Source organism: Phoca vitulina, unplaced genomic scaffold (genome assembly GCF_004348235.1).
Source record: "Phoca vitulina isolate PV1807 unplaced genomic scaffold, GSC_HSeal_1.0 scaffold4, whole genome shotgun sequence".
Classification (NCBI taxonomy): Eukaryota; Metazoa; Chordata; class Mammalia; order Carnivora; family Phocidae; genus Phoca; species Phoca vitulina.
The window spans coordinates 62,777,540-62,794,600 of NW_022589707.1; the positions used below are offsets into that span (position 1 = coordinate 62,777,540).

The 17,061-nt window shown below is 39.3% G+C and overlaps 1 protein-coding gene across 1 annotated transcript in view; it reads left to right on the plus strand.

Annotated features, from left to right (window-relative positions):
• CALCR (calcitonin receptor) overlaps positions 1-17,061 on the plus strand; it is a 64,428-nt gene that overhangs the window by 38,688 nt on the left and 8,679 nt on the right. Inside the window, exons 7-11 of the mRNA XM_032401254.1 lie at positions 6,431-6,584; positions 11,762-11,822; positions 11,908-11,974; positions 14,315-14,533; positions 15,224-15,265. Coding sequence (XP_032257145.1) covers positions 6,431-6,584; positions 11,762-11,822; positions 11,908-11,974; positions 14,315-14,533; positions 15,224-15,265 — 543 coding nt within the window. The remainder of the gene's footprint in view (positions 1-6,430; positions 6,585-11,761; positions 11,823-11,907; positions 11,975-14,314; positions 14,534-15,223; positions 15,266-17,061) is intronic.

Genomic DNA, 17,061 nt, shown 5'->3' on the forward strand with positions numbered 1-17,061 from the left:
AGAAAAATTCATTTCTTATTAACCCTGAACAGCTGACTTAAAACTTCAGGCAAGACTGGTGTCAAGTATTAATTTTTCTGAAAAGCAAAAACAATAAAAAGAATTACCACATTTAAAAAAAAAAACATTTTTAGAAGCTTTAGGGAAACATAAATAATCATGCTTAGTCACTGGAAATCACTCTGAACTTAGAGCAAACTTTAAACTTTCTACTTTAAAACATGACAGGGCGCCTGGGTGGCTCAGTCGTTAAGCGTCTGCCTTCGGCTCAGGTCATGATCCCAGGGTCCTGGGATCGAATCCCACATCGGGCTCCGTCCTCGGCGGGAAGCCTGCTCTCCCTCTCCCACTCCCACTGCTTGTGTTCCTGCTGTCACTATCTCTGTCTCTGTCAAATAAATAAATAAAATCTTTAAAAAAAAATAAAAAAATAAAAAAATAAAACATGACAAACCTAGCAGCTTTGACTTGACAGAATTAATATGGAAGCCGAACCTATTCACCTGCTATTCCATTTTACCAATGAAAGGGAGAAATTGCAAGTATTTTTTGTAAAAGAGAAGAGCTTTTGGTCACATACAAAATCTATTATGTGAATGAAGTATGCACTGGCTTGGCCCTTGCCAAAAATTTCCACTGTAGAAAGCTTACCTTTGGCAGCACTTCTCTGGGCCTTCAAGACTCTTAAGTTTCTTGGGAGTACAGTTGGTGTTTGACCACTTTAATCTTCCAGCCTAATGCCTGCATCCAGTACAAGATTAATAAGTATTTGTTATGCCACATTCCACATCTGTGTTTCCTATGGTTCTCCATCCCCATTCCTTTTTAAGTTCTTCAATCCTTCCACTCTAAGGTTTCTATGAATGATAGGATTAAATGTGTAATCCTTTCCAGAGGTATGGCATTTTAATAAGGAAAACAGTCTTAAGCTAAAGAAATGAAATTATGTGGCATTTCAGACATTATGAAGATGGTGGAGTGAATTCTGGGAGGCAAGATGGTATTCTCTAGCTCCCTTTCAGACCTGGTAACATACCCATAGGGCAAATGGTACCAAGAATGGTTCATTGTAGATTCTTCAATGGCTTAAAGGTAGGATATAGGCTGTGACCTACTGTTGCCTGCATTACTTCCATAGATCAGTGCTGATTTCCTTTCTACTTCTCATCCCAAAATCCTTCTCTTGTCCCCAGTACAGCATAGGAACACCTCAAAACATTGACCACCTGTTCTAAGGTTGGTCTTTTCTAAAAAAACAAAAAATTCCAAAGCAGTTTTCATATGGAGGCACTCTTTCCCCCACTGAATTTTTTTTAAAGATTTATTTATTCAAAAAATGGTGCTGGGAAAATTGGACAGCCACATGCAGAAGAATGAAACTCGACCATTCTCTAACACCATTCACAAAGATAAACTCAAAGTGGACGAAAGACCTCAATGTGAGACAGGAATCTATCAAAATCCTAGAGGAGAACATAGGCAGTAACCTCTTTGACATCGCCCACAGCAACTTCTTTCAAGATACATCTCCAAAAGCTAGTGAAACAAAAGCAAAAATGAACTTTTGGGACTTCATCAAGATAAAAAGCTTCTGCACATCAAAGGAAACAGTCAACAAAACAAAGAGGCAACCCACAGAATGGGAGAACATATTTGCAAATGACACTAGAGATAAAGGGCTGGTATCCAAGATCTATAAAGAACTTCTCAAACTCAACACCCAAAAAACAAATAATCAAGTCAAAAAGTGGGCAGAAGATATCAAAAGACACTTCTCTGAAGAAGACATACAAATGGCTAACAGACACATGAAAAAATGTTCTTCATCATTAGCCATCAGGGAAATTCAAATCAAAACCACATTGAGATACCACCTTACACCAGTTAGAATGACAAAAATGGACAGGGAAAGAAACAACAAATGTTGGAGAGGTTGTGGAGAAAGGGGAACCCTCTTACACTTTTGGTGGGAATGCAAGTTGGTACAGCCACTTTGGAAAACAGTGTGGAGGTTCCTCAAAAATTTAAAAATGGAGCTACCCTATGACCCAGCAATTGCACTACTGGGTATTTACCCCAAAGACACAGATGTGGTGAAAAGAAGGGCCATATGCACCCCAATGTTCATAGCGGCAATGTCCGCAATAGCCAAACTGTGGAAAGAGCCGAGATGCCCTTCAACAGATGAATGGATAAAGAAGATGTGGTCAATATATACAATGGAATATTACTCAGCCATCAGAAAGGATGAATACCCAACTTTTACATCAACATGGATGGGACTGGAGGAGATTATGCTAAGTGAAATAAGTCAAGCAGAGAAAGTCAATTATCATATGGTTTCACTTATTTGTGGAACATAAGGAATAGCATGGAGGACACTAGGAGAAGGAAGGGAAAAATAAGGGGGGCGGAATTGGAGGGAGAGATGAACCATGAGGGACTATGGACTCTGAGAAACAAATAGGGTTTTAGAGGGGAGGGGGATTGGTTAGCCCGGTGATGGGTATTAAGGAGGGCACGTACTGCATGGAGCACTGGGTGTTATACGAAAACAATGGATCGTGGATCACCACATCAAAAACTAATGATGTATTGTATGGTGACTAACATAACATAATAAAATTAAAAAAAAAAAAAGATTTATTTATTTATTTATTTGAGAAAGAGAGAGAATGAGCAGGGGTAGGGGCAGAGGGAGCAAGAGAGAGAATCCCAAGGAGACTCTGAGCTGAGCATGGAGCCTGACGCAGGGCTTGATCCCATGACCCTGAGATCATGACCTGAGCTGAAACCAAGAGTCAGATGCTTAACCAACTGAGCCACCCAGGTACCCCCCACTGAATGGTTCTTAAACACATTGACGCACAATATTTTCTATGCTATACAGATAAGAAGAATTTTCTTAAGTGTGGTTGGGAGATATAATTGGAATAAAATCCACAACTGAACATCAACATTCTGTAGAATTTTGAGGTTGACTTAATTTGTTAGACTAAAGAAAATCTTTGCTCTATAATTCCAATTCCATTTTTAATCAAATTACTATAAAAGCTCTTCATGCCATTTGATGGAAAACATAGATTTGTCTAGTGAGTGTGCCCAATCAAGAAAACTGTAGGATCTCTTCTCTTGATAGTGACATTATTGCTCAACAAATTTTATGTTTTATTGAAACACAAACAGATAAGGAAGACACTAAATGGTGTCTTCTGAAGCCAAAGTGGATAGTATTGCTTTTACTTCTTAGGATACATATCATTCACAGTAGAATTATTTCTTTGTTGCCCATATTAGTGAAGAAAATAAAATAGAGCATAATTCACAAATTCCATATATTTTTGGCTTGGAACATTTGTTGTTTTACTTGGGAGTGATCTAGTTATATTTGAATATAGATTATTTCTTGCAATTTGGGAAATAATTATTCTAAACAAAATTACAGTATTATGACTGCTTCCTGGAAGAATAGTCAAAAAGCTATTTAGCTTATTTGATCTCAGAGTTAATATCTTATTACCTCATGCTGCTAAGCAGAAAACCATCCCAGAATGATGGGAAGGACTAACCTTAGGCAAGAGGACCTCTCTGTTGAATACCTGGTTTACTCCATCCTTGAGGGAAGAGTTATAATCAAGTCAGAGATTATATGACTATACCTTATTCATCTTGATATTCACAGAGTTAGTGTAGTTCCTGGCTCCTAATAGGTGCTCCATAAATGTTTGTTGAATGCAACTGAATGACCTTGAATATCTCAGGCACGTGATTCTTCATTAGGAACCTACATTAGAAACTCCTAAAATATTTTGAAAATACACAAGGGAGATGAGGTCTGGTTATGTATATTTTGTAAGTGATCCCCAGGTGATACTGATAAACAACGCTAGTTATGAACCACTGATCAAAGTGGTGACCAATTTTATAAAAATTTTAATAATCATCTTGATCATCTAGATATATCCAATTATGTCCATGATATATTGGGGAAAAAACTAATAGGCTGGTGATTTTCGGAATTTTTGTGAACTTTTGAGCCATTTATCCTCAGAAAATATCTTACCCTGAACCCAAATACAATTGATCCTCATTATTCAAAGATTCCATATTTACAAATTTGCCTACTTGCTAAAATTTATTTGTAAGTCCAAAATCCATATTCTCAGTGCTTTCATGGTCATTCACAGACATGCACAGAGTAGCAAAAACACTGAGTCACCTGATGTACACATTCCCAGCTGAGGCTGAACAAGGCAACACTCTGTCTTCTTATTTCATCTCTCATAGTGTAAATGTCCTTTTCACAGTCTATTTAATGCCATGCTTTTCACATTTTTGTGCTTTTTGTTGGTGATTTAATTGCTTAAAATAGCCCCCAAGCACAATGCCTAAGTGCTGTCATATTCCTAAGCACAAGTAGGCTATGATGTATCTTACAGAAAAAATAGATATGTTAGATAAGTTTCCCTCAGGCAGAAGTTATAGTGTTGTTAGCCATGAGTTCAATGTTAGTAAATCAACAATATATATTAAATAAGTTATCTTTAAACAGAAACAAATAAAAGTTATGTATTGATTGGTAGATGAAAATATTTTGACCAGAGGCTTATAGGAACCTAAACCTGTATTTCCCCTTGGAGCAATGGCTCAGTATTTGCTAATTCAGTTTTTGCAGTAACTTTGTAGAACATAACTACTGTGAATAATGAGAATTGACTGTCTATAAAACATGAAGCCAAACTGCTCTGGATGACAAAGAGCCACATATTTGCACAGGGCTATCATCTTTATCTTCTCCCTATCCCCTCCTCTACAAGTGGCAGACACCTAAGCATCTACACTGGGATTCTTGACCCAGAAGGTATAGGGCTTTGAAATAAGAGTAGTCTTCAAAAATGAATGCGGAGTATCGACTGAATTTCTTACTTCACCTATATGTTTGAGTTCATGTGCACCTAGCAAGTGTTTGCTTAGCAAATGCAAACTAATATAAAATTAAATCAAATAATTCCAGTCAGGAAGTTATTCAGATAGAAAAAAAAATCAGTGCCTTCCTAAGCCAATTATAAATTATTTTGGATTACCTGATGTTTTGAATTATTTGCACTACTGTTCCACTTTGGTCAGAATCAGAAGTTGCTTCTATCTCTGAAAATGCAATATTTGCCTTCTTGTGGACCCAGCTGGCTTTTCCCTATGTTCTATGAGTCCCGAAAGGACTGAGCACATTGGATTCTCAGTAAATAAATTATTACTGCTATGCATTAAATAGAAATGTGCAGTCCTGAAAAGGTTAGTGCAGCACTGGAAGTCATGTTATGGCTATCATATTTTGTAAAAAAGAAAGCCTGAAATCAGTCAGATTCAAAATGCAATAGGGAGCAACTGGTAAAATAATAATGCAAACAATCATCTCTAATACCTAACGTCTTGAATAGTAAATGTTGTTGTTGTCATTGTTGCTAGACAGAGTTAAGCACAGCTAAATATCCTAGGGTAGTGATCCTCAACCAGGAACATTTTGCTCCCCGGAGTATATTTGGTAATGTCTGGAGACATTTTTGATTTCATGAATGGGCCGGGCTGCTACTGGTGTCTAATGGACAGAGGTCAGGAATACTGCTAAATACCCAACAATGCACAGGACAGCACCCCACAACAACAAAAAAATCATCCAGTCCAAAATATCTGTAGTACCAAGATGAGAAGCCCTATTCTAAAGATGACTACGAAATAATTTAGGGTATTCTGTTATGTAGTTTAAGCAATGATTATTACTATACAGACAACAATATGTAGCTGATCTGATTCCCCCAGAGATGTGGTTCCTACGTCTGCATTGAGTACTAAACAAGGATGCTATTCCTAATCTCTGTGCACCAAACATGTGGATCCCAATGTAGAAGCTAAGGCTCCCATATCACTCACATCAGTTGGGTTCAGCATAGCTCCTGGCTCATATATGAGAAATTTATCACTTGATTCTCTCCTCTCTATTGCTAACGAGACATCACCAACAGATCAATGAACTTTAGGAGCATCATTAACAATTTCTGGGTTATTTGCCTCATTGGCCACAGAAAAAGGGCCATAAAAGTCATGTGAAAAATCCTTGGATGCTCTCAAAAATTATGGGCCTCAGAAACATTGCAGGGAAATCAACCTGTCTAGTCTATATAAGTCCCCAGAATGTAACAGGAAAAGAACATTTTGAGGACAAGGCTTCCATTGCCCTAGATGGCTATTTACCTGTAATACTAATGCTCTATGCACTGTCATTCTGATATGAGGAGACAGAGGGTGGCACGTGTCCACAGATGCTTGGGGAAACTCCCTCGAAGGCTGAATACAAATACTTTGGCTTGTTTTCACATTACCCTCTGTTCACGGTCAATATCTTCCACTGACTTTCTCCATTTCTTTCTGACAGCTGAGCTGCAAGATTTTGCATTTCTTTCACCAGTACATGATGGCATGCAATTATTTCTGGATGCTCTGTGAAGGAATCTATCTGCACACACTCATCGTGGTGGCCGTGTTCACCGAGGAGCAGCACCTGCGGTGGTATTATCTCTTGGGCTGGGGTATGTATTTTTCCAGCTGAGTTTTGAGCCACCTTCACCTCTGTCTGCATATTTACAGTCTTCTAGTCTTTCTGGTCTCAGAAACTGATCAGGGGCCTAGATCTTGTGAGGAATGATGGGACACAGGTGGGGGCAGGAGTTCAGTCTCCAAGAGAGCTTGGTAGAAGCCCTTTAACAAGTTCATATGGATTGTGATCAGCATGGGAGTCAGTGCAGAGAAGGAGGAGTGTGATTATGCATTTCTCCAGGAAACAAACCCAGCTACCAGATGGACAAATGTGCCCCGACTGAGAGATCTGATTAGACCCTCCCTTCAGTTTTATTTATCATCCTGTTTGTAGAACAAAGGAGAGTTTCACATTCTGAATTCTGTATCTCCTCCATCCAGGCACCACTTCCCTTCCTCAAAAACATTCCTTCTTATCAATCCATCAGCAGGACTCCTCCAGTGAAAGGTCAGGAGGTAGAATCCCACCAAACAATAGACATAAAGAACCTCATGGGACTCCAAGTGCAGCCTACCTGACACCACAGTGCATGGCAATGACTTTGAAAAGCCTGTGGTTGGTTGCTTAAACCATGGCTGCTTCTGTACTGGTTGACTAAGGTAGGGTGTTGAGGTCGATGAGGCCACTCTAGAATTTCTCCCCTTCCCCCAGGGGTTGCTAAAGTCTAGCTCATTCTCATGGAAGGGAACTAGGTAGGTAGTGAGACAGGGAGAGGCAAAAAGCTCTGGGACAAAAAAAGCATGCTGCCTTACCAAAAAAAGACACATCCTGTGAACCTCCCATATCAGAGGAGGATCCCGACTGTAGAACCAAAGGCTTGCCCTTATTCTCCACTGATAGGGTGACTATGGCTCTTGGAGCAGAAGCTGTGGATTACTCTCAATTAAGCCTGCTCTTTAATGCAGCATTTTGCAGAGCCCCTAAAAATATTGATAGGAGAGGAAAGAGTTAATGAGGAGAGAAGATAATCCAAAAGCTTTCTGAAAACATCAACCTTTGTATTTAAACCCCTACTCAACAGGCATTGTCACCAACTGTATGGAAATATGTCTGGGAAGTCATGTAAGTGACCTAAAATCTTTCACAGTCTACACCAGGCCTGGCCCTATGCAATATTTGTTTCCAAAACACCCTTCCTAACAGGTATATATGGACTTTAGCAAAACACGTGACCCAAAACCAATAGGACAAAAGTATAGTGGTGGGCTAGTGGGGCAGATATTTGGGGTGTGTCATCGATGAACTGATGATGCTTCGTCTCTTTGGTTGCAAGTAACAGAGAATAAGATTTTCTAATTTAAGCAAAAAGAGAGAAATTATCAGAATCTAGAGTAGCTCATGGAAGTCAAGGGCTGAAATGGACCAAGGCTATTACAAGTGTTGTACACTGGGACTAGAAAACCAGGAGCACTCTCCTTCTATCTTTTGTCTCTGTCTTGTGTGTGTGTGTGTTTTTTTTTTTTTTCCTAAGCATCTGTTTTAACCCTTCTCTTTCTCTACAGACCATAGATCATAGGGTCTCTGCTCCCCCAATCCTAATGGTCAATTAAAGCTACCCCAAATTTTCCTGAGCTCACATTTTTCTGTTCCAGGTACATAAAAAGACTAGGTGCTTGTCTTTAAGTCCTAATTCTGAATAGCAGGACAAGAGAATCTGATTGCTCCAACTGAACTCAGGGGGCCAGCCACTACTCAATGAATAATGGCCACGGACTTTGAGAGGGAGATTATCACATAGTGCAAACATGTCTGGAGATGGGTGACCCATCCAGAAAAAATGGGAGAGGGGTCTTTGCGAACTGGACAACCCATCTAGAATATACCCCAAACCACCTCACCACTGTTCCCCCACAACCCCCTTATTCTGTTACCTTAATGATCTAGCAAGATTAGAAAGCAGGCTTGTGACTGTCCTACAGTGCTGGGTTCTCTTGCTCTTCCTTGACCTCAAAACAGGTCAGAATACAAAGATCAAAATGGCCTTTTATTATTTTTTCTTTTAGCTGCAGCCTTCCACAAGAGGCTGATCTTACCTTTCCCTGACCTTCTCAGCCTCATATGTACCTTGTCAGAGATTTCTTGTCCTCCAAAGCTAATCATACCAGGAATCAACTGAATACAGTTCAATGCCCCCAATAGTAATTCTGATCATCACAATAGTAATGATTGGTGCTGGTCAGATGCCTTCCAACTGAAGACCTGAAAATAACATCCCACCCCTGGCCTGCCACACACACACACACACACACACACACACACACACACGCCATTTCTGTCTGATGTATTTTACTTATTTCCTTTAAAATAAAATCTATGGCATATTTCCTATACTGGTTTTGACTATTCAAAAACATCTCTCTGCCATACTCAGAAAATTTCCCATGGAAGAAAAAGGTTGTAAATTTATTCTTGCCTGTGACATTCAGCAGAGATGAGGACACCCTGGAAGGAACAATTTATAACTACTCTTTCCATTCTGATGCATTGTGAATTAGTTATAAAACTTTTGACATCATCATAGACAGCTCGATGAAGACATCTGCTTAACACGCATAAACAATTCAAAGAGAAAAAGGAACAAGCTGTTCAGCTGTATCAAAAAGAAGGTAATAAAAATAAGTAAAAATATTTATGGGATACCTTAACCTTTCTTAATCAGAAAATACTTAAAACTTTATCAGAATGATTGAAGTGGGATCCTAAGGAACATTGCACTCAGTAAGGTAAGCATGGAATCATAAATTTAAAAGAATGAGGATTTGCACTTCCCTCTAGACAGATGTTTGGAAAGACAGATAGTCAACCGATATAGTTCTAAAATGTAATTATTTCTTAGCAGGCCAGACTTAAATCTATCTTTCTCTACCCCTGCACACACGTGTGTGTGTGCACACGCTCCAAAATTCCACCCAACTCTTCACCATGTCTGGGAACAAAGTTGAGAGACAACCATGATGATGTGTTTTGAAGCAATTGTTCTGTCTTAGAACTTTGGGCAAGTATTATCTTTGGGTGAGAGGAAGACAGTGAAAAGTACAACTGAAATAACTTCTCAAGAAAAATAGTGTCACAGAATCTTTAAAGAATTTAATGGAGCAGGGAAGAAGAAAAAATTTCTACTGGATAATATTTTTATTGTCCTTTTGAAATTATTTTCACACCTAAAAAGTATGATAGGTCCTAAATTTTATGGTACTATGAAATAAGGCATAACCTGTGCTTTGAAAAGAGTCTGAAAGTGGTACGGCAGAAGATTTGGCCCAAGAAAGCTATGTCCTAAGACATAACTTTGTTTGCAGGTGACGTACATCCCATCCACTCATTTCAGCTGTGAATAATACTACCCACTCCAGGATCTGGAACAGATCCTAAAAATTATAAGAGACTTGAGGAACATCACCCTCTGGGAGAAAAGTACCCAGTGGTGCAATTCTTCCCAATAGAAAGTGAAAGAAGGCTTCTTTCGGTAGTTACTCCCTTACAAATCTGCACGGGGCCGCTTAGTAGTTGATTTCTCTCAAATTGAAGCAACTTCAAATAGTGAAGTTTAGTTCTCTGAAAAAAATCATTTATTTTACAACACTCTCCAGATTGATTCTTCACCTTGCTCGTTCTCCTCTTGCTAAATTTCAAAGAAGGAAATTCCCCCCGTGGACTTTTACAATGAACACGTAGAATTTATTTGGTCCCCCTAAAAAAAAAAAAAAAAAAAGAATCCTAGGGAGAAGAGATTATTTTTACCCTCCCCAACTTCAGTGGCAGGAAGGGCCGTTATGGCCCTTGGTGCCTGGGGGATGAGAGGAAGAGAAAGGGTAAACAAACTGCCTCAAAAGCGGTATCATGGCTAGAGCAAGGCAAAGAGCACCGGGAAGGAGCAGATACAGGGTCCGCGCTCCTCTGTACATTAAGGAACACATCTTCCTCTCTACAAAATGATGAGGTGGGGGGGAATCTCCATATGCTTCTTCTGCTGTCTAATTCTAAAACGTATGTTTCAGAATAAATCAAGAGAATGAATTTCTGTTTCTAAAACCCAAGTGGGGAAATGATACGTTAGAACTGCTGTGAATAAAACACAATTATGTTTTGTGTAAAGAGTCTAACTCAAAATTCTCTCAGGCCAAGCATTTAATCAATGGCCCTATTGAATGATATGCTTCATGGGTTAAGAAGCTGAGGTTGTTCTCATGTGAAAACTCAATATTCTGAGGCATTCTCTTTCTGCATATAATTCACAGAAAATAAAAGTGTGGAGGTCTAACTCACTTCTGAGATACATTTCTTAATCCGATGATAATTTTAAAAGCTCTTTCTACAAATGTCTCAAGCAATATTCTGTTGGGCTGGGGTACATCTGAGAAAAAAATCATTTTGCAAGAATCACAACTTTATTCTAGATGACACTTGTAGAATGAAAAATGATTTTAAAAAGAGGTACCCTGACCGAATGCATTGCCGGTAATGACCCCCATCGTTCCGTTTATAAATTCAAAGTTGCTTTTTACTAGCACTTGGAGTTTAGTCAGGGAAGTAGATGCTAAGCTGCCTTCATAGAGGTTCTGCAGGCAGAACTTACAGAGGGTGGGGAATGCAGTTGTGCCCTGAAATATTCTTATGGAAAGAAAACGGGATCAATATATGTGATATAAACAGACAGGAAAACAAAAAGCCTACAAGAAATACTATGAACATCAACAAGGCTTTCAGAGCAATCAGGCTTTTGTCTCCATAAGCTGCCCCAGGTCACTTCCCTCCATGGGGACCCAACTCCTCTCTATAAGAGAGTCCAGTTCACACGCAGTGAAGAGCTTTCTGGTCTCAACTAATAGTCATCACCATCATCATCATCATCATTGTCATCACCATAGACATAACAATGGTATAATGGTCATAGAGTAATAAGGTGCCTACCATCCTGGATAATTTGTAAAAGGCTTTTAATTATCTGGATGCTCTTAATGAAACTCTGAAGACACATGATGTTCTAACCAAGAGACTTTTACCTGGTTTGACCACAAATAGTTTGTGTAAAAACATCAGGGAAGTATCTTGACAGAGATATCACAATTTGCCACTATTTTTGAAAATAAACGACCATTTTCCATGCAATCACAGTTGTAGCTTATGACCAAGAAATCAGGTGTGATTTCTGCTTTTTCACATTTTCAGGGTTCCCGCTGGTGCCAACCACTATCCATGCGATTACTAGGGCGCTGTACTTCAATGACAAGTAAGTATTTTGGTGGTTTTTAAGTGAACATATTTGTAAAGAAAATGCATTTATATTCATGCATTCCCTCCCTCCTTTTTTTCAGCTGCTGGCTGAGTGTGGAAACCCATTTGCTTTACATCATCCACGGCCCCGTCATGGCAGCGCTGGTGGTGAGAATTGCTTTTTATTTATTTTGTTGTTGTTGAGAATTGCTTTTTAAATCCATTGTTAAGTGTTATCTCTTTGTGAAGATTTCTGTAGAGATGGCTCTGTGTCGCATATGTATCATAACTTCAAAATTAGGCTAATATAATGATGATCTATAATGAGGTCATCTGTAACAATTCAATTTGAGGGTCTTCAAATGAGAAAACTAAATTTTATTTAACACAGTTGGGGAAGGGGCATAAGTTCATTTGTACCCCCGCCATCACAAAAATACAGTTTTCTTTAAACAATGCTATACCTACATGCTCCTCATTAAAGGTAAAGACCAAGGGGCTAAAGAATGGTAAGAAGATGTTACTGATAAAGGAAGTGAAAAATCAGAGTCCCTCTGCACCTTTTTCCCTGGTCTCTGCCAAACAAAACCATCTTTCATTTCATCTTTGGTCCGTGAACCATCATCAGAACTACCACGGAGCATGCACTTAAAAGTATTTCAGGCCCTTCACATACATTGCCAGGCTGTTCCTAACAGCAACCCTTCAAAGTAGATACATCAGGACTACTTTAACTCATTAGGAAAACTAGACCCAAAGGTTCAAGTAAACTCACCCCAAATCACATGACTAGTAAGAAGTTGGGTTTGGGGAGAATATGACCATCTGCATCTATTTCCAAGCTCTTTGTTTTTACCCAAGGTTTACTCTATGGTAGCGAGCATGACAACCATCCCATTTATTATTTAGACATTATTTTTCCCACTAACCTCAAAGACAGTGTTTTTTCTTTGGGTAGGAATGAGAAAAATGAAAACAGTCTGAGTCGTATTGAAGAAGTATCCATTAGTAACCCATCAAACCGAGTCATCATCCAGCCTGACTTCCCACTGCTCCAGTCTCTCCAGTGCACACTCGATTTCTTTTACCCTTCTCCAGAGCAGTGATGGACGTACCAGCCCAACTGTCCAGTTATTTCCAATACCTCATAAGAGTTTAATTATTACTAAAGGTCTCTTTCCTTTCTTGAGTTTTGGGGGCAACAATGTTTACTTCTATTTAGGGTAGAAAAATCATTCTAATAACTTAAAAATAAATCATCAATTAAGTTTTAAAAACAACTTTGGTTTCAAAACTAATCTTCACAGTCAAAAGTAGTTTGGGACCTACCAGAATGGCTAATATTAAAAAGTGTGACCATACCAAGTGTTGACAAGGGTAGAGAACAACTGGGATTCTCAACTAGAACTAGAGGGAACATAAAATGAAGCCACTTCTTTGGAAAATAGTTTGGCAGTTTCTTATAAAGTTAAATATATGCTTACCATATCAACAGGCAGTTACTTCTACTCCTGGGTACTTATTCAAGAGACACGAAAACATATGTCCACACAAAGACCTGTATACAAATATTCATAGCATGTTTATTCGTAATAGTCAAATTGTGAAACCATGCCAATTTCCATCAACAATAGAATGAATAAACAAATTATGTGTATTATCCATGTAATGGAGTACTACTCAGCAATAAAAATGAATGAAATGCCAGTATATACAACATGAATGAATCTCACAGATACTATGTCAAACCAAAGAAGCCAGACACGAAAGAGAACATACTGTATAACACTCCACTTCTATGGTAATAGAAATTAGTGGTTGATTGAGGTGGAGGGGGTTGTTGACTGCAAAGGAGCAGGAGAGAACCTTCTGGGGTAATGAAAATGCTCTTTTCTTGTTTGGAGTGGTTGCTACCCAGGTACATACATTTCTCTAAACTTCTTGAATGTAAACTTAAAATCTCCAATTTACTGAATGTGCCTTGTACCTCAATGAAGTTATTTTCTTTAAAAAATGTTATTAGAAAGAAAAGAAGGCTGGGTTAACTGTCTCTACTACATAAACTTTACAGACAAATTCTTCAGTCCTCATTTCACTTTCCATGAAGTGGTCCTGCCTAAGGGGAAAATCTTTGTAATGAAATGACCAGAAAGCAAGATCTAAAAGTGTCATTTATGACTCTCCTTCGTAAAAATCATAAAAATCAAAGTAAAGAATAAACCACCCTCATTGGAATTGAACCTAATATATTTACTTATACAAGAAAAAAATATTTTCTCATTTGGACGAAAAAAAAAAAAGGAAATGTTAATTCAGGTCTGGGGAGCGTCTTTGGTTATACGGATGCTTCAGGCAATGCTGAGCGAATTACACCACCTCACAGGCTGTCTGTCCCGTCCTGTGGGGTGACATCTGCTCCCAGGACGAGATAAACAAGAACCGAGGAAAGCAGGCATCCTTAAGTCGGTCCAACCTGGATGATTTGCTCATAACATCGCATCTTGGCAGGTCAATTTCTTCTTCCTGCTCAACATCGTCCGGGTGCTCGTGAGCAAGATGAGGGAGACCCAGGAGGCGGAATCGCACATGTACCTGAAGGCAGTGAGGGCCACTCTGATCCTGGTGCCCCTGTTGGGAATCCAGTTCGTCGTCTTTCCCTGGAGGCCTTCCAACAAGATGCTTGGGAAGATATATGATTACCTGATGCACTCTCTGATTCATTTCCAGGTAAAGAAGCCAGTGGTGTATTTATTCAACTATTCGCTCAGCTAGTTGACGTAGGGTGAAGCATTTTCCAAGGCCCATCTGTGATTGGCCTTTTCAAATAGATGTAACCTGGAAGGGATACAGCTTCTCTCTTTCTCATTGCCTGTTTCTCCCTTTTTTTTTGAATCTCAAAACTGAGGAAGGAAACAGGGGGAGTATGAGCTTTGAGAACACATCTTTCTGAGGACAAATATTTGTCCAGGGACAGACCCACTGCACAGTACTGAGTACTGAGGACAGAATTTCTATTCCCACTGTCCTTTCAACCTTTCCTTCCCCTTTCCAGTAGTTTGAAGGCCACATTTGTTTTGCCTTCATGAAGGGGAGTTTTGAAGATCAACATAACCAATGCCAATCAGTTTCCCAACCTGGATTGCTAGCATCATAGTCACCAATGCCATGAAAACACAGGGCAGAGAGGCAGATGTTCCTAACAGTCAGAAATGCCTCCACTGGACCCCAAGCTGGAAGCTACATCCCTCTTAAACTAGAATATTCTTAGAGTGAAGCACTGAATATGAGTGCGCTAGTAATCGTCTTTCATCAAACCTTGACTTGCTAGCGCACTCTGGGCTGTCTATTTATATTGATTCCTAAAGAACATAATGCACCCAAAAATAACTTCAGTTCTATTTTTCCTCCTCTTTTTAGGGATTCTTCGTCGCCGTGATCTACTGCTTCTGCAACAACGAGGTAAGCATGCATTTCACATAATACCATCACTCGTTGATATAAAGCCAGCACTTTACAGTTCCCAGAGGGCCTCTGGACACATTTCATTTGCTCTCACTTATGCAGTTGACCTCGCGGGGTTTCGTGACATGCAGGATCATGTATTTTTCCACTACTTCAAGCCGAATCTTATCTATGTTTCTATGGGAGAATTGCAGATATTACCCACACGGGCAGCTATGTTCTGATTTCCTTGGATGGCACCTTAAGGTGGTCAGTCCCTTGAGCAGCAAGAGTGAGAGCTATTCTGGATTCCCATAGAGAGAGAAGTCATGCTGCCATCCCTTTGGAAGACCCAGCTCCTCACTGGGGCGGAGTCAGTATCCAGCCAGTTTGTACTGGTTCACTGCTATCTTGTCCCACTGCTTGGTGCCGGTGTCATACCAAGTCTTTGACATTGTGACAATCCCCTTGAAGTTAAGACCCCAAAAGAATTCTCAAATAAGTAATTTAATATCTGAATATTTAGCTCAGTAAAATCTAGGGATCCATATGGCCAGTGTTGTCAGGGCGGGGTTAGCCAGAGTTCCCTTTCTTCCAATGAAATCTTCTTGCCTGGGACCCCAACTGGTGAAGCAGAAACATGGAGCTGCTTGCTGTCGTTGGGAATGCAAACAGGAGCAGCCACCGTGGGAAACAGCATGGAAGCTCCTTGGAAAATTAAAAATAGAACTATCCTGGGCGCCTGGGTGGCTCAGTTGGTTAAGTGACTGCCTTCGGCTCAGGTCATGATCCTGGAGTCCCTGGATCGAGTCCCACATCGGGCTCCCTGCTCAGCAGGGAGCCTGCTTCTCCCTCTGACCCTCCCCCTCTCATGTGCTTGCTCTCTCTCATTCTCTCTCTCTCAAATAAATAAATAAAAAATCTTTAAAAAAATAAAAATAAAAATAAAAATAGAACTATCCTATGATCTGGTAATTCCACTGCTGGGTATTTACCCAAAGAATATGAAAACACTAATTCAAAGAGATATGTGCATCCCTAATGTTTATTGCAGCATTATTTATAATAGCCAAGATATGGAAGCAGCCCAAGCATCCACTGATGGATGAATGGATAAAGAAGATCTGGTATATACATACAATGGAATATTACTCAGCCATAAAACAATGAAATCTTGCCATTTGCAACATATATGTTAGTTATACTTGAATTAAAAAAAAAAAAAAAGTGGAGCTGCTTAAATTTGTACCAAAGAATATTCAGGGCTTCAAGAAACATGGTTTGTATGCTCCCTCATTTTTTAGGTAAGAAATCTACTCCAGGAAGAACATGTGACTTGCACAATGTCACAATCATAGTTGTATAACCAGGACTAGAACCAAATTTCCTGATTCTTAATTAAATGAACAGACTCTTCCAACTGCACTGTAATATGTCTATGATTCCTCCCTGGAGCTTTGTTAGTATACTTTCTCTAGTTATATACCACATGAATTGCAATGTACAAACATTTTTTATAATTTTACATTGATTCCTAGTAAGAATAATTCTATACCAAGGAAAATCACATTTGGTTAAGAGATCAACAAACATATGATTTTCCTGTTGCTAATTAGAAAGGTTTTCTAACCAGAGTCAATTGATATTTAATTGATTCTCTACTCTTTATTTCTTGAGGTAAACAGGGAGCACCTATAAGATTTTGCTGTTCTGTGACCTATTATTTATCTCCAACCTTGTCACTGCATCACAAGATTTTTGTCGCTCTCATTCTCCTTTTTAATTGGTACATTTTATTCCTCCCTTCATCCGTT